At 38.3% G+C, this 26,880-nt stretch overlaps 1 protein-coding gene across 2 annotated transcripts; it reads right to left on the bottom strand.

The window, feature by feature from the left end:
- Nucleotides 1–1,984: 1,984 nt before the first annotated feature.
- Nucleotides 1,985–25,700, bottom strand: CTSO (cathepsin O). Of its 2 annotated transcripts, XM_087437496.1 has the most exons (9): nucleotides 25,525–25,700; nucleotides 15,731–15,839; nucleotides 15,000–15,139; nucleotides 12,417–12,584; nucleotides 11,071–11,192; nucleotides 5,661–5,824; nucleotides 4,957–5,049; nucleotides 2,949–3,071; nucleotides 1,985–2,578 (listed from the first exon to the last, which is right to left on the bottom strand). In XM_087437496.1, exons 1-8 carry the CDS (start codon nucleotides 25,663–25,665, stop codon nucleotides 2,995–2,997), a joined length of 1,014 nt encoding a protein of 337 aa, XP_087293622.1. In that variant the 5' UTR covers nucleotides 25,666–25,700; the 3' UTR covers nucleotides 1,985–2,578; nucleotides 2,949–2,994. The 2 variants fall into 2 exon arrangements, with proteins under 2 accessions (XP_087293622.1, XP_004421008.1); XM_004420951.3 differs by lacking the exon at nucleotides 2,949–3,071.
- Between the last annotated feature and the right edge of the window lie 1,180 nt (nucleotides 25,701–26,880).

The following is a 26,880-nucleotide window of genomic DNA, read 5'->3' as shown; positions in this document are numbered from 1 at the left end:
CTCACCGGGTGAACTTCAAGTAGTTTGTTATGGCTGGAGGACAGCATATGCCTATGTAGAAGAGCAGCCATTGAGGCTGAGACGGGAGAAAGGGGCTTCTTTGTGAAAGCTCACATAAGAGTTGGCATGTTATCATTTAGGCATTGGGGAGCTCTTGAATGGTTTAAAACAGGGGAATAACAAGATAATGTTGTCTTCTAGAAATGCAAATCCAGGGGACATATAGTACATAGATTATATTAACATCATTCGAATCACCTGGAGGGCTTATCAAATTAAAGTGTTTCATAAGTCCTCAGATGGCTTCTGGTCTGGGGACTATACTTCAAGAACTCCTGGATTAAGGGACATGGGGTTTAGTGGGGAGACTACTGAATAGTGAAGATGAGAGATACTAAAAACCATGCATCTACGAAGGAACAGTAAAAACGGAGAGGAGGTAGGTGATTAAGTGATGGGTTACTAAGGTGTATAGTTGACCTGATTAAATATCTAAGATATCCCTCAATTTTATTGATTGGGTGATTATATAATGTTGATGCTGTTAACCAAAATAGAGACTCTAGGAGGTGCAGGAGCCTTTTTTTTTTTTTTTAGAAGGAGGGGAAAGGAAGATGATGAATGGAGTTTTGGAGACATTGAGGTTAAGGTGTCCATGGAGAAAACCAAAAATTGATATGTGGATTTGGAGATGAGGAAACTCTGTGTGAATGTAAAGCACACTAACACTGTTGATAAAATGTAAGCCATACATTTATGGACAGATTCTTCTTAATCCAAAGTTAAATATAGGTTGTCTTATTACAAATGTCATCAAAACCCAGAAGATCTGAGAGGTATCAATCATTTTGATTTTTAAAAATTCTTTAGCATTTGAAAAAGAGTATCAGAAAAGCATTTATATCATGTAGAAATCAGTAAATGAACACAAACTAAAACACCCAGGACATAGTTCCTTTTTGACATACTTGGATAATTAGAATATTTATCGATTAAAACATCAATATTGTCTTCCTGGAACATTTCTAAACTTGAGTCAACACATATTCTTTTGAGATTGCTTCTGGTTGGTGTAAGAAAAAGAAATACAATGTTTTGGTTTTGATTTTCTTTTTCTAATAAAGGGGATAGATAAATAAAGGCCAACAGTGAGAGGAAAAATGGGATGCCCTCAATTTTTTTCAGTGATTGCTGCTACATTTAAAATTTCATTTTTGTTAAGATATTCTACATTAGAAAGCAATCATGAATTTTAGAGAATATTAATATATGTAGGATTTGACATGGTTTTCTTATATTAACTCATTAAACACTGTTGTACTTATCTTCAATCAGAAGATCAGCACTTATGTTCTGAGGTTCTTACACTGCCACACATCATGATTTATCAAGAGAGAACACAGGCATTAAGAACCAGGAACGAAGTGAAAGCCAAACGGATGCACAAAAAAGTAACTAGCATGGGAGTCTGGGAAAAATAAGCAGAAAAATGGGACATCAGAGAGCCTGGGAAACTCGCATTTTGGCTGATACTCCAAATTAATGAGATTGGACTTTGACAGGGGTGGTGCCTACAAATGATGCGAGGAAGAGAAAGGTGATATGCTGATGTTGATAAAGGCTTAGAGACCATTGGAGCCAAATAAATGGTTATAAAATAGAAATGGAAAGTAAACAATGAGACAATTCTTTAGCCAGGGAAGCCAATCACCAGGAAAACTTAGGAGTTTCACAGTCAAGAGTAAGAGAAAGAGTGGGAAAACACATTGTTCTCCAATATAGGGAAGACAAAACAAGAAATAAAATCTATTGGAGTCCTACTGACAATGGCAATATCCAAACAATAATTTGTCTCTCAGGCAATGCTACTTAATTTTTCTTGTCCTATAGCTGCCATATTGGTCATCTAATTTCAATCAGGTTAACTGTTTCTCTTAAAAAGTGATTTTGTCCTTTTGTTTCTTTCTACATGACCACTCTACAGTTCAAGAGGTAAACACCATTTATTGAGGTAAAGCAATTGGTATTTCAAAATCCTTATGATATTCCATCTCCGAGGGCTGCTATATAATTGTGAGAGGCACACATAATTTTAGGTTGGCTATTCTTGTATATAGGAGTAAGCTAAGGCTGGTGATTATATCCCACAAAGGAAAAGAAATTCATTATCACCTCGTTAATCCTACCAGAAGTATATCATTAAAAATAAACAAACAAAAACAATAATCAAACAAAACCAGATAATAGCCTCTTCAAGTTGAAGAGACCTAAAATATGTCCTAATCCGACCTTCATCCCAGAGTGGGAAACTTCCACAGTTTTCTTCCCAGGCCAGGTGCTGGTGTTCTTCCTACTGACTTTGGTTGTCCATCTCTCCAGAAGAAGGGAACATTCTACAGTGTAGTTTAAATACTACTAGATCCTAGAACCTTTTGTGGGTGGCTGCTAAAGCCTAAAGGTAAATGATGGTAAGAATGAAGTACCACGCTACATTTCATGATGAATCTGCCTTTTTGTAGTTGTCTCTTGATCTGCTCAACGTATCACACAAATACAGCAGAAACGGAATCCGCAATACCTAAGAAAAAAAGAAATTATTAGTACTAGTCTATTTCCTCTTTATATGCATTTTAAATAGCAAATTAAAACAATTTTCATTTGGGTTCAGAAAGAGTCAATATCTACTAAGAAAAGAACTTAATGGTTATAGCTATCTATCAGTATAAATATGGCAACCTCAAAAGCAGATGTTAGAAGAGATGACTAATATTTTTGTTTCGAGAAACTACAAAAAACCCCCAAACTACTTATTAACTGAATAGATGAATGTATCCAAAATCTTCATTGCACTCATGTATATTGCTTTGCTGCTGTTAGTGCCTTCGAGTCAGTTCCAACTCCTACAGCAGAAGTGAACCCCACCTGGTCTTTTTGCGCCATCCTCTCACCTTCCAGTGATATATCAGATAATGCTCCACTGCTATTCATAGGTTTTCATGGCCAGTTTTTTTGGAAGTGTGTGACCCGGTCCTTCTTCCTAGTCTGTCTTAGTCTGGAAGCTCCACTGAAACCTGTCCACCATGGGTATTTGAAATAATCAGTGGCATAGCTTTCAGCATCACAGCAACCCACAGCCACCACAGTATGACAACTGACAGACAGGTGGAGTGGTTCCCTGATAGGGAAATGAACTGGGGCCACGGCAGTGAGGGCGCCGAATTTTAACATTAGACCACCATATATTGCTTAGAGGCAATAAAATAACTTATAAGATCATTTTAAATACACTTTGAAAATTCAGACTCCAAGATTTGAACTTTAGCAAATTTCAATAAATCATGGTGTGCTATGCTTTCTTAGCACACAAGAACACAGATCTCAATATCAAGACGAAAGCAATAAATAGCCCATTTGAAGACTAGATTTCATTGTAGTTATCTATGTCTTGAAATCTCTTGGGACCATGGAATGCTATCTGCCTTATACCATAGTTCGTAAGAGTAATATTATCATCATCAGGTATGTAACTTTCAGGAAATACTCACTTTAGGAAGGATTTGGATTACTAACCAAGCATGGCCTTGGAGAATCAACTTGGGAAACAGGTAGAGAGGAGAAATTATTCCAACTCACCCTTAGTAGCTGGGGGTTGGTGGAAGGTGGTGGTGGGGGATACCGAGTCATTACTGAGGCAATTTTGAACCAATGTCTGAAGTAGGTTCTTGCAACTCTCCTGCCAGAGCTTTGAAAACAGCCACCCCTTGGCCCAGATCCAGGCAACACCACTTCAACATTAGAGAGAATTTATGTTGAGTAGCAGAGGTTCAGCGAACGGCAGCAATAATTTATCTGCAACTTTCAACAATGTAAATGCCCCCAAAGATGCTAAAAGTAGAGGCCTGATTGTGTTGCTAGTGCTCTGGCTGAAATATTTCTGCGATGTTCACTCTCTTCAATAAATAATTTATTAAAAATATTTTACAAATATTTTTTAATGATAGAACAGGCTAATTATTAACTCTCAAAGATTCTACTTTCTGGAACAGTTGGACAGTAGTCACTAGGCTGAATCAAAATGTAAACTTGCAAACTTTTCTATAACTCTCTTTTATCAGTCTCACAATCTAGAGGGTTCTACAATTTTTAAAAAGTTGTATATATATTAGAAATAATTGTAATGAGAAATTAAATGATTGCTGTCATATGCAATACAGTTTAGGTCTAACGATTCAGAAAATATATTGATTTTCTAGATCCAAAGTTTGTGAATATAGGTTTTAAAATATAGTTTAAAATATTTAATTAGTTATTTTAATTTGGTTTGTGGTTAATTAACAAAAAAATTTGCTATTGGATAAAAGAGAATGTGGTATTTTCTCAAGCTTCTCAATTCCAGTGGATGTGTTGCTAGAATTTTTTAGTTGACAAGGAGTATATTAAATCAGAAACAATCCTAATGTTCAGATTTGCATACATTTTGATATAAGGAAAAACTGATTCTTGATAATCCTTGAGCAGGTATTATAATACACAAATTAAGGGAAATTCATATAGTCATAAAAAGTAAATTTGGAACTAGGAGATGTTTCTGGAGAATTTCAGCCTCCTAAGTTGAGTATTTATCTGGTTTCTGAAGTAATTAACTTTGGTAAATTATTACTTTATCTTATAATGTTCTGCTCATTATATTTGTTTTTACTATAGTCCCTCTTCCTTTTTAAAATGTGAATATATGCAATATTGTCTCTCTTTAAAACACTTTTATTTTTATCAATTGGATAAAGGAAGAAAATTATTACTGTAAAAGTGACTTGAGTGCATTGGAAGCATAGTATGGACTGGATGGATTAAATTAAATTAAATAAAATTAAATAAAATTAAAATTATAATTTTAATATATTCAGAGTATCTTCCTTGACATTTAGCCTGGAGTTCGAAACATAATTCATGACTCACCGCAAATATTACCTCCCATTTTAACATGGGCATAGCCATCTACTCCCCACGAAATTCCCCATGAGTTCCGCACAATCCAATATGGGGTACTTCCTACAAAACAAAAAATGGTAACCAACCTGAAAACCAACCAACCAACCAACCCTGAAAAATTCATATTTGTTGGGAATGCATGTTTATTTAAAGTTTGGTTCTTGATAAGTATAGTAGCTATGAGAAAAACATTAAAAATGTAATATAATGCTAACTTAAACTAGCGAAGTAAACTTGAGCTGTACTTGGTGTCACACTCCAACTAATGGAAAAATATGTTTGAACTCATTTCACTTAATACAAGGACTTTATAAAATGAAAACACACACATTTCCAGGGAATTAGGAAAAGGAAAAAAAAGAATTGTTAGATACGTATGATAAAGTAATAAGCACTTCTCTTTCTCTTTTCCCAACAATTATCCTAAACATTCCAGATGGAGAATGCACAATATTTAAATTAAGAATTATTATCATTTTAACAAGATATCGACCAAAATTGATAGGGAGAACATGGCAGGGTATTTATACTTGGAAGTCTACTGAAAAGTTCTAAATGTCTTAGGAGGATTTAGAAGTAGCAGGACCAAATTTCAACATTTTTTAAAAGATGGCAATCATTTGTCAGAGTTCAAACTGGAGAGCAATCAATCCAGGCTTATCAGCACTTACCTGTTTTATCAAAGCCAGTTATGAGAACTGCATGATTTGCTTCTCCGCTAGAGCAATGATGTTGTATTATGCCTCCCAGATAATCTTGCCAGCTCACTGCATCTACTATCACTACCAAAGGGCCAAAGGTAATTAGTGCTTTTGCCATTTCGTCTTCGTGGTCACTAACAAAAGAGGAAATATTTGGTTAAGGATTTTAGTTTTTAAGGTAAAAATATTTTATCAAAATGATCTATTTAATCTGTGTATGGTTAGGAGTAGGTTTGGTTGCAATTATTAAAAACCTAAATGCTGGAGGCTAAAAGAAGTCTGGGAGAATGGCAGTCCAGGACTGCTATGGGGTCCAGGATATCAGAAACCCAGGATCTTTCTATATTATTGTTCTGCTATGTGAGGTTTCCATTCCCCAGGTCAATTAATGGTCCAAGATGGCTCCTGGAGCTCCAGCCATTTAACACATATTTCAGACAGCAGGAAGTAGAAAAGAGAAGTGCCGTAGTCCTGTTGAGAAGACTTCCCAGAAGTAACCCACATATTCTGCATGGATCTCATTGATTAGCATTCAATCATATGGCTCAATCTAACTTCAAGGAAGATGGGAAATGGAGTTTTGTATCCAGCTACAAAATAAGGATTCTTTTAATAAGAAAAGTGGGAAGACTGGATACTTGGAGATACCTCTGCCACACCACATGAGAATCAAGAGACCGACCAACTTATGTTAGTGAATGTCAAATACAGAATTTATGTTTGGGAAGGGTTACCCAAAATTGGCAAATATAATGTTATGATGGAAGAAATGTTAAGATGCCAGGAGAACTAGCACTAAATTGTGAAGACTGCAAAAGACACAGTTATTGCTTTCACACATGGCCATCTATTGACGAAGTCTTATGCTACACATTTGGCCTTCATCAATCTTAGAAGTATGTGATTAAGCCACTATTTACATTTTAAAAGGTCAGCTTTGTGGGTGAAGGACTCCAAAACGAAGTTACTGATATTTCAGGCCATTAAAATAGCATTTGGTAGTTTACTGCTGCAGCAAGGCGTGGGTGGATTAGGAACTTGAAAGAGTAAATAATCCCTCATCATGCCCAGCTGGAGATCAGTTTCCATCAAAGGGATATTTTGTCCACAGATGAGGAAAAAAATTGAGTGCATAACAGATCAATTTATTGAAATAGATACTACACATTTATTCTAAATATTTATTCATGTTACCTGTTAATATGAAGATCTGTTTTGTGGAAATCTATAAGCAGTCATTTTTAATTTTTGCAACTGTAATAATAATTGGTATTCATTAAGATTACCCCGGTACAGGTAAAATTACAAAATTCTTAAAAGGCATCATGGTAAGGGGGTAGGGTTTGAAGTTCCACATACCTGGGTTCAAATTCCAGCTGTCTAGTCATAGCACCTACCTTGCAGTATCAATGTAAGGATAAAATTATAGGTATAAATTTTGTAGCATGCCTCACACATACATTATACTCCAGGTTTATAATAAACATTGTTTCCTTCCCTCATTTCTAAGTTATCTAATAAACTAATTTTTTCAGCATAGGTTTTAGTGTACAATGTATATTTTATTATATTCAAATTGTTTGAATATTTTGTAATCCAAATATGACAAATATTATAATCTCTGTATTAACCAGAACACAGCTGTCTCCACCTTTTTAAGATAACAAAAGATAGACTGTAAATACATGACATCAAAGATTCAGTTACAGGAACAGCATGAGGGAAAGAGAAAGATCAAGAAGAAGTATTTTTTAGAGTGCAAAGGGTAATTCACATTGTAGGATCAAAGAAACAACTTAGTAATAATCCCTGCTTTGAGGCAGGGCTAAAGAAAACATATCAAAGATACTGGAAAATATGAAATAGGAGGACATGCCATAGTCAGGACCAGTAGACAAATGTTCCATTTAGCCCCAGCGGTGACAAGCATTGTTATCACCTGTCTTTCAGAAAAGTGTTGGTTTTTAGCAAGTTAAAATATTCTCCAAACAGCATCTTTATTTCCATTGTTAGCCCAATATAGAGCTACTATCAAAATGCACATTGTTGATAATGGCTATATGATCAAACCTTGTCCCATGAGCTTACTATTCATTTCACAGATCAGTAAGATACAAATCCTATAGTGTTTAAAGAATTCTCCTAAATTTTACTGTCATCAAGACTTGGTGATTAAGGCAAGTCTTATCTGTCACAGACCCTTGACGAGTATGTAGATTTCCATCTCATCCTCCCTTGAATTCAGTGTTATACTGTCTTAGTTTTTCCATCTACTGTTATAGGTAGTAGGTTCCTTCCCTTTTTGTTTATTTAAATAGTCATTCTCATATGCTATTCTGAGTTCTGAAATGTCTTTTCTGGGGTCTGATGAGCAAACATGCATGAAGAAGCCTGGGTGTGAATGGTCATTTTACTTTAAGGATAGATTATGTGTTTATGATTCAGTGGTTTTTTTTTTTTTTTTTTTTTTTTAAGATCTTTTCAAGTTCTGCACAAGATTTATGGAGTTTTGGGCTTATAGCTGGCCCTGGGCTGACATTGTCTGAGAATATTAAAAAACTAAGAGTTCACGACCTTAAAAATAGAGGTAGGGAAAAAGTATGCGCTTTGGAGTTGGACAGATAGAGGAGTTCTAATCTGGCCTCATGGTTTACTAGCTGAGGGACTCTCCCTGCGTCTCAAGGGCCTCAGATGGAAGTGGTGATATTTAAGTACCAGGGTCCTGGTCCAGTGCCTGGTTACAGCAGATGCTGTGGAAGACCTTCCCACATCCCACTGCAGTGCAATCAGCCAACAAGGAGCTTCCAACGAGGGGACCCTGCAGTTCTTTGCCTGAGGCCCCTCTCTCCTAAGGAGCCAGAAATCAAGCCTGAGCCACGGCTACCCGAGCTGCACCCTCCACTAAGGAATCACGGGAGGTGAGAAGCCTCAGCTCTGGTGGGATCCCTCTGAAATGCATAGTTTACCTTGGCCCCAGAGTTCCCCAGTAGGACTAAGTGCCACATTACCCTTGGTACTCACTTGCTTAATAAGGATCTCTGCTTTCCCTTTTCTGTCTCACTCCCCCAACACCCTCCCAGCGTTCCCTGGATTCACTGCCTATGTGTCCCAGGTAAACCTCATATTCCCTCCTAAATCTTTGCTGTCTTAGACTTGCACATCTTGATTAATGGTAATTCCATTCTTTCAGTTGTCAGGCCAAAAAGCCTGGAGTCATCCTTGACTCTCTTCTCTCTTATGCCTTATATAAAATTCCTGTGGGGCTTTATTCTGTGAGTGGTATTAACCTGCTCTCTCTCATGTCTAAGACCATTCTTCCAATACTCTGCTCTAAGGTTATTATTATCTTATCTCCTACTAGTCTTGTCCTTCTCTCCACTACAGTCATATTGGTTTCCTTACTGTTCTTTAAACGTGCCAGCCATGTTTCTGTCTCAGGGCCTTTGCACTGACAGGTCCTTGTGCTTAGAACAGTAGTTCCCCAAATCTCTTCCTGGTTAAGTTCCCACATTTCTTCACATCTTTACTCAAATGTCATCTTTTTGGGGTCCCCCTTTCTGGGTGCCCTTTCTAAGATGTATACTCCCCTACCCTCCCTCCGATGTTTCCTCTTCCTCTCACTGTGTTAATTTTGTTCACTTTAAAAGTTCTTACATCTAACATATCACGCATATTTCTATTTGTTTTGTTCATTGCTTGTCTCTATCACTAAAATACAGTCCTGAGGGCAGGGTTTTTGTCTGTTTTGTTTACTGCCAAATCCCGAGAATCTAAAACAGTATTCAATAAATATTTGAATGCACGAATAAATCAAAGAAAGGCCTTCTTGCAGAGTCTAACGCAGTTAGTTTAGTATTGTATTCTCAGAGAGTTTAATGTTCAGTATAAACGTGGAGGTTTTTATAGGGACTTATTCTTTCTTAATCAAAGAGTTAGATAAATCCTGTTTGAGATCCAATGCCAGTGACCTTTGCATTTTCTCTCCCCCTCACTCAGTCTCTCTCTAATTCAGACTAATGCCTATTATTCTTTTGTTTCTTCCTAACTTTTTCAATTTGCTACACATGACATGGGATTCCCTGATCCTTTTTAATGATATTTTGAAAATCTAATTCCTTCGTGTGCACAGGCTTCACTTACACTCTAAAAGCACTGATAGCTTATAGAGGCACACTTTCTCATTTTAGAAATTACCTTTTAATGTTACCTTTACCCTCAGAGGAGATGCTGACGCATGTACTCAGTGACCCTGCACATTTTATTATAGCGTCTGTGTATCCTGCCATCTGTACTTGAGGCTCTCTGGTTCATGGTTCCTAGGGGCACCCTGAGAGTCCCTATTGCAGACGGGAGCCTTGTTGACAATCTACGAGTCCTCTGACACACTTATGCTTATTTAGAGGGGTTCCATTTTGTCCAAGGATCCCATTTCACCCTCGATTTCCTTCAGATCCCATGGGTAGACACCATCTGGATCAAGAGATTTTTTTTATATTCAGTACGAGCAATTTATAGGGCAGTCAGTCACCTTATTTGAATTTAATTTCTCTGTGTTCTGTTTTTCAAAACACTGTGCAAAGTTCCTTTCATATCTTCAGAAAAATGAAACGAAGAGTTTATTGAGTCTTCCTCTGTCCTTATCATCTCTGAACACCTATTTTGCACTACGTCAAGTGGTCACAATGGTTCTCTAGCCAGCTTTGAGTTTTTCATGTGATTTTAAAGCATTTTTTAATGATTGTTTTCCCCTGACTTGTCCAAAGTCATCTTGCCCTTCAAGTTCCAACACAAGTCCTCTTCCTCAGCCCATCCTTATCTGTCCCTGAGCTCCCATCATGCTTACAGTGTGTGCTACATCATCCATCTCCAGGAATGTACTCTTCCCTACTTGTTTCTAATGCGAAAGTTTCAATTTATGTTTTTCTTATCTTTGATCCCTTGAAAAATGCAAGGAACAGAGAGGGTGTTCCAAAAATGCTTCTTGGTAAGTAGACTGCTTGATATTAGTTGGAGAGTCTACACAAAGCAATTTTGATTGATTCAGCAGTAAGACTGAAATACACGAATGGAAATTATAACACCTAAATTTGGTAAGAGGAAGGTGGTAAATATAAATTATGCCTTAAACTGAATTTAATTGTGTTAATTTAAGTTTGTTATTTCTATTGTAATGACACATGGAAAAATAAGTAGATCATATTTAAGAAACAACATCCAAAAGACCCCATGGGGATTGCCAATTAGCCTCTCTAGTATAAAGCAGGTTTTAAAACAATTAAGAGTGTGCAGTGATGTCTTCAATCAAGTTATTAATTCCAAATAGTCAATAGATCATAAGTTAAGAAACACAGAGAAAAATACAGTAGAATAAAACATTTACCTGAAGTCATGTGCAGAATAACCTTTGATTGAAAATCCAGAATGTGAATCAGAAAAGTAATGGCACAGGCCGTTTTGTGCTTTAAATGGGTATTCTGAGTCTTGCACCAGTTTTACTTGCGTCTAAAAGAAAACAATCACCCAAATGTTCTCTGTCAAGCAGTTGTTTTAAAAACCAAGTCAAACACTGTAATGTGTCAAAATAAGATTCAACTTGGCTACACCTTCATCATGTGGATATTCTTTGGGTTATTAAGATCTTAAATTAAATATTTAGGTGTTTGTTATGGACATCCTAGGTAATTATACTCAATATCTTTCTTTCTCTTTTATTCTTGTTTTTTCTATATCTTCCTTCCCTAGAAACTCCATCGATTTGACAATAAAGTCTCCTCTTCTTTCTCTTGAGGGTACAATAGGGCAACTCACTTTCCTTCCAGAGCTCTGGTTCTACGTTAGTAAGTCTTTGAGAGTCACTCAGCACAGTGGTTTATGCACAGGCAATGGTTAGGTCCAGCATTCTTCTATCCACTTCTCTCTGTGCCATTCATCTAGCCTATATCACATATTTTATAGTTTTCTATACAGAATCCTCCCTTTCTGAATTCTGGGCTTATGGAAGCCAGGGGACACACAATTCACTGTTGCCCATGATGTGTACAGAGCAGCTTCTGGCATACAGTGACTCAAAATATAGCAAATGAACAAGGGAAGGATATTCGGGTTTGGGAAACTCTAGCTTGATATTTTACAGAACATAATAGCACCTCGTTGGCTGATTTCATGCAATTGATGCTGGATATAGGACAATGCCAGAAAGTGTCCTATGAACACTGAGAGACACTGTGATAAACTGGGTAAAGCCCTCCAGCGGGTGGCAGACGACTTAAGTGCAGTCCTGGCTCAGCTAATGATTTGGCAACATGATCTCACCTCCCAGGTCTCATTTCTTCATCTACAAAAAGAGTTACTAAATTAGCTGATCTCTAATGTCCCTTTTAACCTTAACATTCAGAAATTCTATGGAAATAAATAATCACATGCTCTCATCTTTCTGGGTTATTGTGTGACTGCACCTGTGAAAAAAGAGCATTAACCTATTAAGAAATGTTCAGAAATCATAAATATTTTTCTGAAAACAAGTCTCAGGTAGTATAATGTTTTCACACTTTGATTTTTTGATGGTTGACTTTCCTTAATTTTCTGATTAATTCAAGCTTTGGTCATCTAAATTCCAGAACTTAAAAACATTATTTAGAATATGAGAGTAAATTGTTTGAATTCTGAACACACACTAAATAAGCAAAAGCGGAAACCAAGAGTTTAAAAGGCCGAGAAATTAGTCACCTTATTTAACCAGTTCAAAGCATCGAGAACAGACCCTCCATTGCAGCCGTAATTATTATATGAACAATCAATGACCTGCTGCACACTTAGATCTTCCAAAGGCTTCCCTTTTATTGCATATACAGATTCCACTGCGCCCACCACGCTGAAGGCCCAGCATCCTCCACACTGTCCAAAAGTAGAAATAGAGTAGTGCTTATTATCAAATAATGTTCAAGTCAAGTTTATCAACATCTCTAAATATCGTTAAGTTATCAAATCAAGTAAAATGAGCAGAATCTGGACGCCTACAAAAGATAAATTCCCATCTTGTAGATTTTCAAACTGAAAAGAGAAAAGAAAAGCAAAATTCTCTTTTAAGCATCAAAACATAATTATTAGTTAAGGTAAATTGGTAGTATGACTATTGTAAATTAGAAAATGCAAGATAAAAGGGAATTTTAGAGCTTGAGAAAACACTCGGACTAACTGATTGTCTTTTAAAAGACTAGTCAGTTCACTGAGCATGTGATTTCCGTTTCTATGAAGTGTACCGACTCCCGCTCCATTCTTCAATCGCTCTTGCTTCTCCCCTGACACTCCGCTTCTATTCTATCCACCATCTCCATCCCAAGGGTGGGAGGCAGTGATGAGGTGAAGCGGGGTGAGGATGTGTGTCGTATATGTTGTACCCAGTATCTGATGGACACAGGAGATGAATGAATTACTTTTTAGGCTATCAAGATGCCAGCACGGGCATATCATGGATGCCTATGAAATGTCCTAATGATAGAAACCCATATCAGTCATTCCACATTCAAATACTGGCTGACAATCTTCTTGATTCTAAATCTATTAACTTGCTTTTATTGGACAAACTAGAACAAAAGAATAAAATGGCTGGTCTGGAAAAAAAAGGGAGGAGACGGAGGGAAGGATATCAAGGATCAGGCACAAGGAAGAAGGATCCATGGAAAAGGCAGAGGTGAGAGTAAGATTTGGAATTGGGCAGAACTGACTTAATCATAGGACATGTGCTGCAGAGTTGGGCAAAGAAATGAAGAAAAACAATTGGTTGGCTTTGTGGAGTAAAGTTTTGAGCAACTTTATGGCTTAAAGTGGTCTTATTTATGTCTATATCTCCAGTGCCTATGGCATAGTAAAATATTCACTAATGGACTCTACTGCAGGGTCTCCATCCCTTGAGAAATGTGAATACAGGTTGCTGACGCCATACCTATAGCTAGCTTTAGTTTATCTACCTGTAGCCCCAGGAGGACAGTTCCTGCTCAAAAATAGCTCTCCAGGGTATTCCTTTAATCAAAGATTCCTAATTAAAAGTTTCCCTTTAATACAATGTAGAAAGGATTGGGTTTCTGACTAATTCACACTTCATTGTGAATTCAATACTAAAGCAAATGATTTGGTGGTAAAATTTAATTCACAACAACAGATACAGAATCTGAGAAATAAAATGGATCATTGTTAACTAGATGGTGACTGAGTAACTACCGGTCCCAAACACTTGCCGTGCAAGGAGAGGCTGAATGACCTGTTGAGGTTTCCACTGCAGACAAATTGAGACTATATCCCTGTAGTTAGGGGATTGACTTTCCCTGGTCAGCTGACATTCCCTACGTCAACCGTGGAGGTGCAGAGGGGTAGCGAATGTCAGCAAAGCATGTACACATGCTCCTCAAACATCTGCCAGCTAGACTGGTTCACTATGTATTATGAGCACATCCATTCACATCTGATGTTACCACTTCCCTCCTGATTTCAGATAATCCTCCCATCACTTCATAACAATTCACAAGCTGCAGCCCTTCCAACCATCACTTCCACAGGCACACTTCAGGTCATTTTCAAGGTAAATTGCTATACTTTTACCAGTACTTACACATTTCTTAATCATTTAACCTGTGTAAACCTGTGCTGTCATTTTTACTACTTTATTTTCTTTACTGTGTCACTTAGTTTTTGAGTGCTGTGCCCTAACCTCATTTCTCCATAACCCTTTCGTTTTTATTGCACAATTTTGCACAGGTGGTGACTTTAGGAACATATATGTCACATTATAGCAGAATTGATTGTATTTGTAAGGATCACAGATAAAAAGTGTATGATCCTGTAGGAGTGGGCATGGGGGTAGGGTTTTCTGATGGAGCTCAAAGGATGATGCTTGACCACCCAAGAGATCAGGTCACACTGTTGGTAAATAGATCTGGTTTCATGTTACTTTTTCAGTGTTGTTTTCCTTTAAAACTATTTAGGCATTTAGGAGTCAAGTTTAGCTTCTCCAGTCTTCCATCTACTATTTTATAGAAGGCTTAGTAACTGTGACACAGCCACTGGGAAGCATCCCCGAGTTAATGTGCTGGTGGCAATGGCAGTTAGTACGAGAACACACCAAGGAAGGTTTATCCTCAGAATAAAAGCTGGGCTTTGACACCAGAGATTCTCCCTTCCTTGTCATTTTTGGATGATTAGGGTGTGATTTTACCCAGAGAAATGATGAGTTCCATGATAAGATTGATTGACCCTGACCTCAAAGGTGACTTCCCATGCTGAGATGATTAAAAAAGAAAAAAATCTAAAACTTACCGCCTGCTGGTTTCTCACTTGCGTCACAACGTGCTTGTCCCTCCAGTCAAATCTTAACGGCAAAGACACATTGGAGATGGACGTTTGTGCTTCTGCTGGGTATCTGGGAAACCTGGAAGGTTTGCTTCTTAAATAAACAGCTGAGTAGAAACATGAAATGAAAAGACAGTCAATGTTATATTATAGGGAGGGGCCCTTGGGATTCTTTTTGGAGGAATTTTTCAAACAGAAACAGTAGCTTTATAGTAGAGCCTGCCGTTTGTAATTTTACTTCGTGCTTTTCCATAACATGAAATGCATTCAGCTGAAAGCTACAAAGATAAGAACTCCTACCATAGGACTGGAACTGCCACATAAAATAAGTTGCTTGATAAGAACTAGGTCAATAATAAAAATGAGTATAATTGACATCATTTGTTTTATCATAACCCATGGAACCAGGGGTGTCTTGAATAGAAACAGCACTAGAACACTACAGATGGGAAGAGGCATTGTCCCTTACAGCCATATGGAAATGCCTACAATTATATTTCGTTCTTAAGTAATAATTAGAAGAGAGTGGCCATGAATTTATTTCTCTGTCAGCACCTGGTACATGCCTGACACTTAGTATTTAATAAAGGCTAACTATTACTCAACTTACTGGATTCACAATTAAACAATTCCTCAAAAATTAAGGAAACAAATTAAAACCAGGAAACTAATCAACTAATAGCACCATCACACCATACCTTTAAACTCATCAGGAAACAAATAAGAAAACTGATTTATTCCATAGATGGCAGTGGAATTTTCACTAGGAAATAAAGAATTCAAGTATCGATGTCTATTAAGACTTTCCTAAAAGAAAAAAAAAAGCCAATTTATATTACCTATGTTAACTTTCCAGAGCACTTTGTGCATAACTAACTTGGAGGTATTTTTCAGGTGTAAAAGTCAAAGCTTGATTTATTTCCTGTAGATCACAATGGAAGGGTGTATAGGACATCCAGATCAGATTTATAAATGTTTTGTATAAGAACTGCTATCTGATTTCAGGTTTATTTATTTATTTTTTTGTGTGAGGAAGATCAGCCCTGAGCTAACATCCATGCCAATCCTCCTCTCTTTGCTGAGGAAGACTGGCCCTGAGCTAACATCCATGCCCATCTTCCTCCACTTTATGTGGGCTGCTGCCACAGCATGGCCTGACAAGTGGTACGTCGGTGCGCGCCAGGGATCCGAACCTAGGCCGCCAGCAGTAGAGGGCACGCACTTAACCGCTACGACATGGGGCCGCTACGACATGGGGCCCCCCAGGTTTATTTTTGAGTCTGAGAAAGGTATGTCTAATCTATTTATAATTTCTCTTCACTAACCATGTTGAGAAGACTAAATACATGTTTGTTTAGCATAGTGGAAAAAGTAAAATAAATTTTTTTTTTTTTTTAAAGATTTTATTTATTTATTTTTCCCCCAAAGCCCCAGTACGTAGTTGTCTGTCATAGCTGCACATCCTTCTAGTTGCTGTATGTGGGACGCGGCCTCAGCATGGCTGGAGGAGTGGTGCCTCGGTGCACACCCGGGATCCGAACCCGGGCCGCCGGCAGCGGAGCGCACGCACTTAACCGCTAAGCCACGGGGCCGGCCCAGTAAAATAAATTTTAAATAAACACTAGATACTAGTGGAAATTGCCACCAGTGGACACTCATGTGATTAAACAATTTTGAATGTGGGAAGTGTGTCTTCTTTATCTTTGTATTTTCCAACACTAAGTAATGAAGCATGAAAAAATAAATGAGTAAATAATGAATACATAAATTTGATTCTATTTAAGCTTTATAGATATCTCTATCTCATTTAGGGTAAAAAGACTTTGTGAAAGAGATGCAATCCTGGAAATGTCCCAGGAAGATAAATTGGCTTGTCTATCTAGAAGGAAAATATGACCATTACTTACAGATCCTTCAGCTCTGAATTTTGCAACAATTTACCTTTGGCTTGTCTTTTATGTGAACACGTCTCAAGTTTCTAATATTAACCAATTGTGTAGGATAAATAAAACTTCAGGGGACAATCATATGGTAAGTTTCCAACTCTAGCTCTTCTGTATTTGTTTACATATTTATGTGTTTATTGTGTGTCTGTCTCATAAACCTATTAGGGCAAGGCCTGTCTGACTTATTCAGCACTGTATTCCCTGCACTGAGCACATGCCTGGCACACAAGAGATGCTTTATTAATACTTATTGTTGAATAAATACATAAATGACATTTTATATATGTCATATAAAGCTTAATGGCTTTAAGATGTTTATTTTTAAGCAAATTATTAATGGGACTTATCATAATCTTATTTTTTCCTTATTGAGCATGCCTGGAAAGATTGTTAATCAATGAACTAATAAACAGTTGTTGCATTTTAGGCATTTAAAAATAATCATGATGGAGAGCCTTGAATATAATTTGGAGAGATGTATCAACATAAAAATAGAACTGAAATACAAAGGAAGTGTGAACATGTCAAGTGACAAATATATAAGCCAGAGACTGCTAACTGCAGAGGAATTCAGGGGATTCATTCATTCTATAAGTATTTATTGACCATCTTTGTGAGCTGGAGTAATCAGGGAAGGCATTGAGAATGTAGGACATTAAGAATGCACAAAGCGTGTGGCAGCCACGACAACAGGCCTCATAGACCTCTATCTATAGGGAGCTTAATTGTTGCACACTGAATTTCTGTGATTATAAGGGAGGCCAGGTTCTCACAGGCTGCACCCAGCCAATGACTAAGCGCTAAGGCTGTCCTATATTGGGGAAATATGGGACTCCCATATCTGAAGCTGGTTCATGATTTTGATGGCCTCTCCAACCTTTCCTTGGACTACACGGCAGGCTAAGACTTCCCCCAACCTCCCTTCCCTCTCTCCTTCACTCAGGGTCAGAGGTGCATTACAACCAGAGAGCTCTCCCTGACCTTCTTCCCATTTTCTCTCACAGTTATTGCTCTTGTGATAAATTTAAAAAGAAAGAGAAGGCACAAATTACCAATATCAAGACCCAAAGAAGATGGGCCGGCCCCGTGGCTTAGCGGTTAATTGCGCACGCTCGGCTGCTGGTGGCCCGGGTTCAGATCCCAGGTGCGCACTGACGCACCGCTTCTCCGGCCATGCTGAGGCCGCGTCCCACATACAGCAACTAGAAGGATGTGCAGCGATGACATATAACTATCTACTGGGGCTTTAAGGGGAAAAAAAAAAATAAATAAAATCTAAAAAAAAAAAGAACCAAAGAAGGGCCATCACTAAAGATGCTTCAGGCATTAGAAGAATAACATTTTGACAACTTCATGCCAATAAGTTTGACAACCTGTATGAAATGGACAAACTCCTTGGAAGAAACAAATTACCAAAGTTGAATGTAAGAGAAATAGTAAACTTGAACAGCCCTTTATCAACTAAAGGCATTAAATTCGTAACTGAAAATCATCCCATAACGAAAACTCCAGGCCCAGATGGCTCCATTGGTGAATTCTGTATAATTAAAAAAGAACACCAACCTTACACATTCTTTGAGAAAATAAAGGAGAAGGGAACACTCTGCAACTCATTTTATAAGGCCAGTAATTTGATTCCAAACCAGACTAAGACATCTCAAAAAAACAGAACCACATATCAATAGCCTTCATGAATGTAGATGCAAAATCCTTAACCAAATATTAGCAAATGAAATCCAACAACAGATAAAAAGGACAATTCATCATGACCAAGTGAGGTTTATTAAAAAATGCTACATTGGTTTAACATTTGAAAATCAATCAACATAATACACCATGTTAATGGAACAAAAGAGCAAGGAAAACCATATGATATTTTCAACAGATGCAGAAAAAGCACTTGACATAACTCAACACCCTTTCATGATAAAAATTCTCAGCAAACAGTGAATGAAAGGAAACCTCTTCAACCTGATTGAGAGAATCTATGAAATGCCGTATCAACGAGAGGCCAACTTCTAAAAGAATCCCATCTGTGAATTTCATGTCACTCCAGTATAGTTACTCCTGTCATTTCACAGCTGTCCACAGCCATGCCAAGGCTACTTGGTATTCATAAGGTGACTTCTTGCCAAGAGCAAAATACACTGAACCCCAAAGTGCTCTTCTGTGCCCTCTCCCAACCACTAATCTCTATCCCCTTCTTTTGACTCTGCAAGACTACTAATAATGTTAAAAGTACTTCCCTGGAGCCTTGTGAATAAAGCATAATTCTCTTCTACATGTACACACACACAGTGGATTTCTCTAATCTCTTCTCAACTTTGCAACAATCTGAAAAACGGAAATGTCTTACTACATAAACAGATACCCCATTCCTGTGCAATCTTTGGCTTTATACTCAACCTCTCTGGGCTTTATTTTCTTCATTGACAAATAAGGTAATACTGACCTAGCAGAATGTGAGGATTAAATAAGATCATGTTTGGAAAACAAATATTCCAGTCTCTGACAGAAACATGCTCTATTAAATACTCTCATGCTATATCCTTTTTTTCCTTTAAACATAGAACATGTGGATTACAGAAAACGTCATTCAAAGATCAGGCTTTCAGGGTTCCTTGGGTTACTGGGGAGCAAATCTTTGTCATGGAATTAGAGATGACCAATTATCTATTGAAAGCAACAGATTGCTTTCATAGAAAAATATCAGTAATCCAAGAATATTTATTCTGCCATTTGCTATAACAGTAGGATGCATATCAAGTCCACCTAACAGTGGTTTCAAGTCATTTAAATTGTAAAAAGCCCTGTATTTCATTTCTGGAATTATCCATTCTGTCAAGTGACTCTTCTGGTCTACTTCAATTCTTGCTGTTAGAGCAGATTTCATGGAAGCATCACAAACTGTGAGCCTATATTGAGCGCCTGCTCCTCATCATGTTAACGGCCTCTGTCACAGAATCAACCGTAGATAAAGGATCCATAGCATATGTTCTGAATGTAAGGCAATACAAGATATAATAGTGATCCATTGTATAGTAAATATCCCTAGAGCCATATGAAATACTAAAATGAAAGATCTGAACTTTAATTTCATTTATGTAAGAAAAGATGTAAAGTTTTGAAGAATATACAGGAAACATCATTAGTAGCTTTCAAAAGTGCAGATGTTTGAAAACAGATGGATCATATATGAGAAAAATTAGAGCCAATAAATCAAAATAGCCTTTAAACAGATCTGGTGAAAAATGATTATCTTTACATATTTTTTTTGTTTTGTTTTATTGTAATCGAATGCGCTTACTTGAATGAGTTAACAAGGAAGGGGATCCAGGGCCAAAGAACTTGAGGAAATTATCCTATGATGATAAATATAGGGAAAACATGTCCTTTTGACATTAATAGATATTGTGTGTCCTAAATCTCTCTAATCAACATCATACCTTAGGGCACTGTCCCTGAAGCTTCCTTTATTATGACTTCTAATAGCCAGCCATCCTTCTAAAGACTGGAATCTCTTGTAAAGTTGCCTCTGTGAGTGTGCGCATGTGTGTGTGCGCATGTGTGTGCGAACATTCCAACCAAGGATTTAAATGTAATAAGTTTCTAAGCAGTCTCTTTTGTATTCTAATTTGCCGCTTTGCTGGCCTAGCTAGGATATTTCATTAATTCTCTGTAGTTCTTACCAACCCATAAACAGAAAGGAAGGGCAATGTTTGCTGAAAACAAGAAACAGGATTGTTTCAGTCTGATAATAATAAAAGATAACTATTGATAAGAGACCTGAACCAGTCTCATGGGGAGATTAGTCTGGAGTTTTAAAATTCTTCAGAGATCAACATTTTTCTTATAGGATTAGAAAACCCTTCCTTCCATCCCAAGCATCTTAACTCCCCTAACTCACTAATTATGGATAACAATTGTCTCAGAAGTTGCTCTGTTTGGGGTAAATAGAGAGGGAAATGGTCATTTTGAAAAAGATGTAAAAGCAAAAACCCATGGTTTCTGGGTGGTGGTGGGGGTTCCCAGCTATTTCCTAGTACGTACTCTACCCCCTGGAGGAGAAAAACCAGTAAAATCTTTTTCATAGATTGACACTAAGAAAGAATAAATTGAGTAATGCATTTTCTTCTTGCACGTACTCAACTGTTTCTACAGGAGTAAATCTTTTAAGACCAAATTCTTGGGCTCTAAAAATAAATTTCTTAGCTACTGGGCACACTAAATATATACAGTTGAAGAGATTATCAAATTGAATGCAAGTATTTTTTCTAGGTGCTTTATTATATGAATTAAATTAACTCTGTAAAAGGTAATTGCTAATATTACTCCACTTGGCAGATGAAAAAACTGAGGTGCAGCTAAGTAATTTGCCTAAGGGCACACCACTGCTAATACTTGGTGGAGGGGGTGGGGCTAAGTCAGTCCCTAGGAAACCCTCAAAAGGAACATAAACTTGAAGAGACTTCAGGTCTCTTTTATTAGCTGAGAAGGCAGTGAGAATTTGATATCTTCTCCCATTGGTATCTCGGTTTTCATCTATTAATGCTGATTTATTTTGCACTTAATATGGTGTGTGTGTTCCTTCATCATGAATCCTAAGCATCGATGGGATAAGTTGCATATGGAAATTACTAGAGAAGCAAAGATAGTTTGTAAGATCACTTTTTCCAGCACTCTGAACTCATTGTCTTTCACTTCTGTTCCTTCAACTTTTAACAGTCCTCATTTGCAGATTCTGCAATTTGGTGTAAAATAAATCATAAATTTTACATGCAGATTTAAAATGTTCTCCTTGCTTTAGTTTCTGAAAGTTGCAGTATGTCCAGGGATGAGCAAAAAAGGTAAAATATTTGTATACAATGTTGCAGCCTTGCTGAGAATTTCTCTCAAGACTTGGGAGTTGTAAACCTTAGCTCAGTACTTCTCACCTGAGGGTGCTCTCCGTTCTTTCCCCCACTCCCCTCCCAAAGACACTGGCAATGTCTGGAGACATTTTTGATTATCATGCTGGGGGGGGGATGCGACTGGCATCTAGTGGGCAAAGGCCAAGGATGCTGCTAGTCATTCTACACTGCACAGGACAGGCCCCCACAACAAATAATTACCCATTCCAAAATGTCAATAGTGCCACTGTTAAAAAGCCCTGTATTAGGACAAGAAAAAATTGTCATAGGATATACTTTTATAAATTACTGCCTTAGGAAAGTTTCTTAGACAGAGCACATTATACATGTTGTGCTGAAGTCTGTGTAAAAATAATACTCATAGGGGCCGGCCAGGTGGCATAGCGTTTAAGTTTGCGCTCCGCTTCGGCAGCCCGGGGTTCGCAGGTTCAGATCCCGGGTGCAGACCTATGCACCGCTTATTAAGCCATGCTGTGGCAGGCGTCCCACATATAAAGTAGAGGAAGATGAGCACGAATGTTAGCCCAGGGCCAATCTTCCTTAGCAAAAAGAGGAGGAATGGCAATGGATGTTAGCTCAGGGCTACTCTTCTTCACAAAATAAATAAATAAATAATACTCATATATATTTACTATGCAAAGTAAAATAATAAGAAATGTGTAGTCATATTTTTTTATGTGTGTGTGTATGCACATAAACACTGAATTAAAAAGATTCTTTTCTGAACTGGTTGAGGCAATCTATTTTTCTAGTGTACTAGTCTTTATATTCTTCTGTTTGATCACTGGAAAATGGATTATAGTACAATGTTTAAACATAACAATATTCATTTATTAGACTATAGTTTCTTAGAGGTCAGTACATATCTTATTATTCATTGAATTACTCAGAAAACCTAGACCAGCTCCTCATACATAGTAAATGTTAAAGTATTGAATAAATGGACAGACGGGCAAATGAATGAATTAATTCCAACCCAAGATTTCAAGTTTATGATATATTTCCATTGAGGCAATGTATGCTCCATTCTCTGAACCCATGACTATGAAAGACATTACTAATCAATCAGGCACTTTCCCCAACTGTGTCTCCAGCTGCAATCCTCTGAATACTTCTCAACACCATGTTCCAGGCAGCCACTATTAATCAATCAGTTTGCAACCATGATGAGACCTATTTGCTATCCCTAAATAAGATACCAAGATCCAAAGACTATAGCTCTTGGTCCTCAGTGTTTGTCTCCTTTTCATGCCATAGTCTATCGATTCTCTCTAGCATAACACAGTGTGCTTTACAATTCCGTCTTAACTCTTAAACTTTATTTTCTTAACTTTAACTTCATTATGGAGCAAGGAAATTTTCTAGATTCTGTACATAATTTACCTGATAGGTAAATAGAGGAGAGTCTCAACCAATTGATAATTCGACATAATTTTATAGAGATAGAGCTTTCTAGAGTTATGCTGAGTTTTAGTTACCACACACTATAATCCATCCTGCCAGACCAGAATTTTTCCTAATGCTCATGGGTACCAAGGAAGCAAGGCCCCTTCTATCTTTGCCTGTGTCCAGCTCTACTCCAGGTCCAAACAGCCATCTAGATTCAGACACTAAGAGGTGTTCAGAGTTTCCAGCTACTGTGTTTTGAAGCCTAAACGTTCTCCTTTCTGGGCATCCATTTCATGAAGTAAACTCCCACTAGAGCATTCGCTTTGAAAACTTTTTCAGGCTTTCTCAACTCAAGGTTTTTAAAATGTACTAAGAATCTTCATAACCTCATCCTCCTTCACTTAAAACTTTCCATCTCCCAGCCTGGATTCTTGTATTTCTCCAAGAAGAGTTGTATTTTCTAGACATTCAACTCCTGGGTATGGCCTCTTCACAGGACCGATATGAATCACCATATAATATAAATATAAATTATATAAATTACATATGTTAAAAACATATTTATTACTCTGGCCCCTTGTGCCTCCAATCTTCAAATATGACATTTTTGAGGAGCATAGCAGCATGTTTATTTATCAGCCAATGAGCACATTATCAGTATAGGGGAGACTGACTATTTTCTCCCTAAGGGATTTGATTCACCACTGTATGCAACCAAGCTCAGGACAGGAGTAGAATACAAGACAGACACTTTGTTCTCAAGCAACTGTACCAATGCCTCTGGTTTTGAAAGCTAGAACGGAACTCAAGAGCAATAAAATGGAGATAAAAGTACACATCTTGGTTTGGGCAAAAAATAAGAATGGACCGAATCAGACAAGGCAGGGATTTCCTAAACAGTGGAGCTTTCCAGGGGAGAGAGGAGGAGGAGAAAAGACCACAGCTATAGAATCCCATGGGAAATCTCAAGAAAAATCAGGAAAAATAATAAATAAATTCCAATAAGCAATATTATTAAATTCATACTTATTTTTGAGTCAGAATGAATGAATTTTCTCTCTTTTTTTTTTTTTTTTGCTGAGGAAGATCAGCCCTGAGCTAACATCCATGCCAATCCTCTTCTTTTTTTGCTGAGGGAGACCTGCCCTCAGCTAACATTTAGTACCAATCCTCCTCCTTTTTTTTCCCCCATTTTTCTCCCCAAAGCCCCAGTAGATAGTTGTATGTCATAGTTGCACATCTCTCTAGTTGCTGTATGTGGGACGCTGCCTCAGCATGGCGGGAGAAGTGGTGTGTTGGTGCCGCCTGGGATCTGAACCCAGGCCGCCAGTAGCGGAGCACACACACTTAACCCCTAGGCCACGGGGCCAGCCCCCATGAATTTTCTCTTATAATAAATTAAATCATGATGATATCTTCTATGATTAAAAAAAATTTAGTAGTATCATATATATAGAACACAGTGCAGCAAACTCTAAATTGATATCTCTTGCAGTTTCCTTGGTTTCAGGAAAAACTATTTCTTCTCAGCTAACTGGTCCATTCCAGAGTTTTAATGCTAGGGTAAAATCTAAGCATTACTATGAAGCCTTTTCAAAAGAATCTGAAACGGAAATGAAATGCTTCCCCTTTCTTTAAATCAGTCTCCACCAAGTCAAGAAGAGCTTTGGAAGCCTAGCACTAGTTTCAGCACTAGTTTCAGCACTAGTTCAGGAAGATCACAAATGGGCAAGATTCTCTGAGCTTGCTAAATACAGGCTCTTTGTTTAGAAAATTCTGATTACAGGAGGGGGATACCAGCGCCCCTCTCCGGAAGAAAAATGACACATTTCTTCCTCCTATTTCTGGTTCCTGTAAATGTGAAATGGAACAGCTCTGGAAGGCAGTGAGAACCATCAGGGTAACTGCTAAAAGGCCGTGCTTCTCCCTATCAAGAATACTTTGGACAGATCTATTGATGACTTTGGGCGCGTCATTTAAATCCACAGCAACAAATCCTTCCTGAAAAATCAACTCTTGTGGTTAGCAAAGTCACGGAAGAGGGCAACACCCTGGCACGTGGGGAACCGGGGAGAAGATCGCTTGTGTAAACCCCGTTCAGAAATCCCAGACGCATCACAGAGCCGCGGGGCCAGGTGACCTCCAGGAGTGGCAGCTCTCGGTGGCCCCTATGCCCTAGCCCACACCCAGGACAGGAGGGGGCGACAAGGACAACGAAACAGGGAGGCGCGCGCGCGCGCTCGGTACCCGGAAGGCGGCTGCCTGTCGCTCGCGGCTCCGCGGCCAGATCCGGGGGAAGGTGGCGCCGGAGCTCGCGCCGCGGCCCCAGCAGCAGCAGCAGCAGCAGCAGCAGAGCAGCCAGAGCCGCCGCAGCGCCCGCGGCTCCATCCCGGCGCCGAGCCCGCGGCCGCCCGCCTCCGCCCGCTTTCTCTTTCGATTCCTCCGCTCCGCCCCCTCCCGGGGTTTAGGGGGCGGGAGCAGCCGAGTGGGGTGCAGCGTCCGGAGACTCTGACGCTCCTTGAGCCCCCATCACTCTGTACCTGGGAATCTACCTGGTTGGTTGAAAACTATTGGGTTCCTCGCTGTTGTTTTGTGGAAGCATCAGGCATAAGAGCACGTGCTTTCTGGTTTCATCCCCCATCTATTAAAGAAAAGCCTGAGCGTCCTTCTTCATACAGTTACGTGAAAATACAAACTATTGTGTGATCTGCCCCTCCAGAATTAAGTCCTTTATTTTTCTTCCTTTTATCTCAAATTGAAAGATTCCGACAGTAGTTGAATTTAACTTGACCTTAATCCTGTTCCTTGTGCAAGGGTCCCTAACATTCAGGACATAATTCTGAAATAATGTTGTGAAGTTACACAGAAACATTCATTCTTTCAGCAGATGTTTAGAAATACGTTAACAAAAATTTACAGTTGTGAAAATAATACACAATTTCTTGATTTATTATATTATGACCATATCAACACTCTCTGGAAGTCTGTTTTTCCATTTGCAAAAGAAGATTAGACATAGCACATACTTCTTGAGTTTTGATGAAATTTAAATAAAATAATCCACATAAAACAGTTTGTAAGATGCTTGGCACATTTTAAGTGCTCAGTGTTATCTATTAATTCTATTTTTAAGGTAGCTTTTTCTCCTCATTTTATTGTCGTTACACTGCTTTCCACCTGCTCAGGTTAGTTCATAATAACCCTTTCTTCATACTTTCTTATCCTTGTTTGTATTTTTTTCAAACCATTTCACTGCATATTAACCCACTCCTAGAGAAGACTGCAGAAGGAACAAAAGTAATGTCCAAATCAGTTGACTTCTCAATCTAGCAGCATCTCAGGGGAAGGATTTTCTGGTGGAAGTGGAGAAGGTCCCCTTGAAGGAGATCAAGAGACTTCAGATGTCTATTATCACAGGTGTCCTGGGTGGCTCTGGGAACAGCACAGCTGCGTTTCTCAAATTTAAAGCACACAGGAAATGCAAATTCTGGTTCAGTAGGCCTGGAGTGGGTCCTGATTCTGCTTTTCTCACAAGCTCCCAGGGATGCTGTTGCTGCTGGTGGCACAGGCCACACTTTGAGTAGTAAGCAGTATACCACTGCT

This window comes from Ceratotherium simum, chromosome 12 (genome assembly GCF_057802395.1).
Source record: "Ceratotherium simum simum isolate JZ-2026a chromosome 12, ASM5780239v1, whole genome shotgun sequence".
Taxonomy (NCBI): domain Eukaryota; kingdom Metazoa; phylum Chordata; class Mammalia; order Perissodactyla; family Rhinocerotidae; genus Ceratotherium; species Ceratotherium simum.
Note: the sequence above shows the minus strand (reverse complement) of the source record. Positions and strands in the feature narration are given on the sequence as shown.

What these genes read in the sequence shown, in the direction of transcription:
- CTSO (XM_087437496.1), bottom strand. Translation starts at nt 25,665, where the DNA reads ATGGAGCCGCGGGCGCTGCGGCGGCTCTGGCTGCTCTGCTGCTGCTGC. An exon ending in GACAGGCAGCCGCCTTCCGG is followed by an intron (nt 15,840 to 25,524) that starts GTACCGAGCGCG and finishes TTTTTCTTTTAG; the next exon opens with GAAAGTCTTAATAGACATCG. An exon ending in AATGGGAGGTAATATTTGCG is followed by an intron (nt 3,072 to 4,956) that starts GTGAGTCATGAA and finishes CATGGTGGACAG; the next exon opens with GTTTCAGTGGAGCTTCCAGA.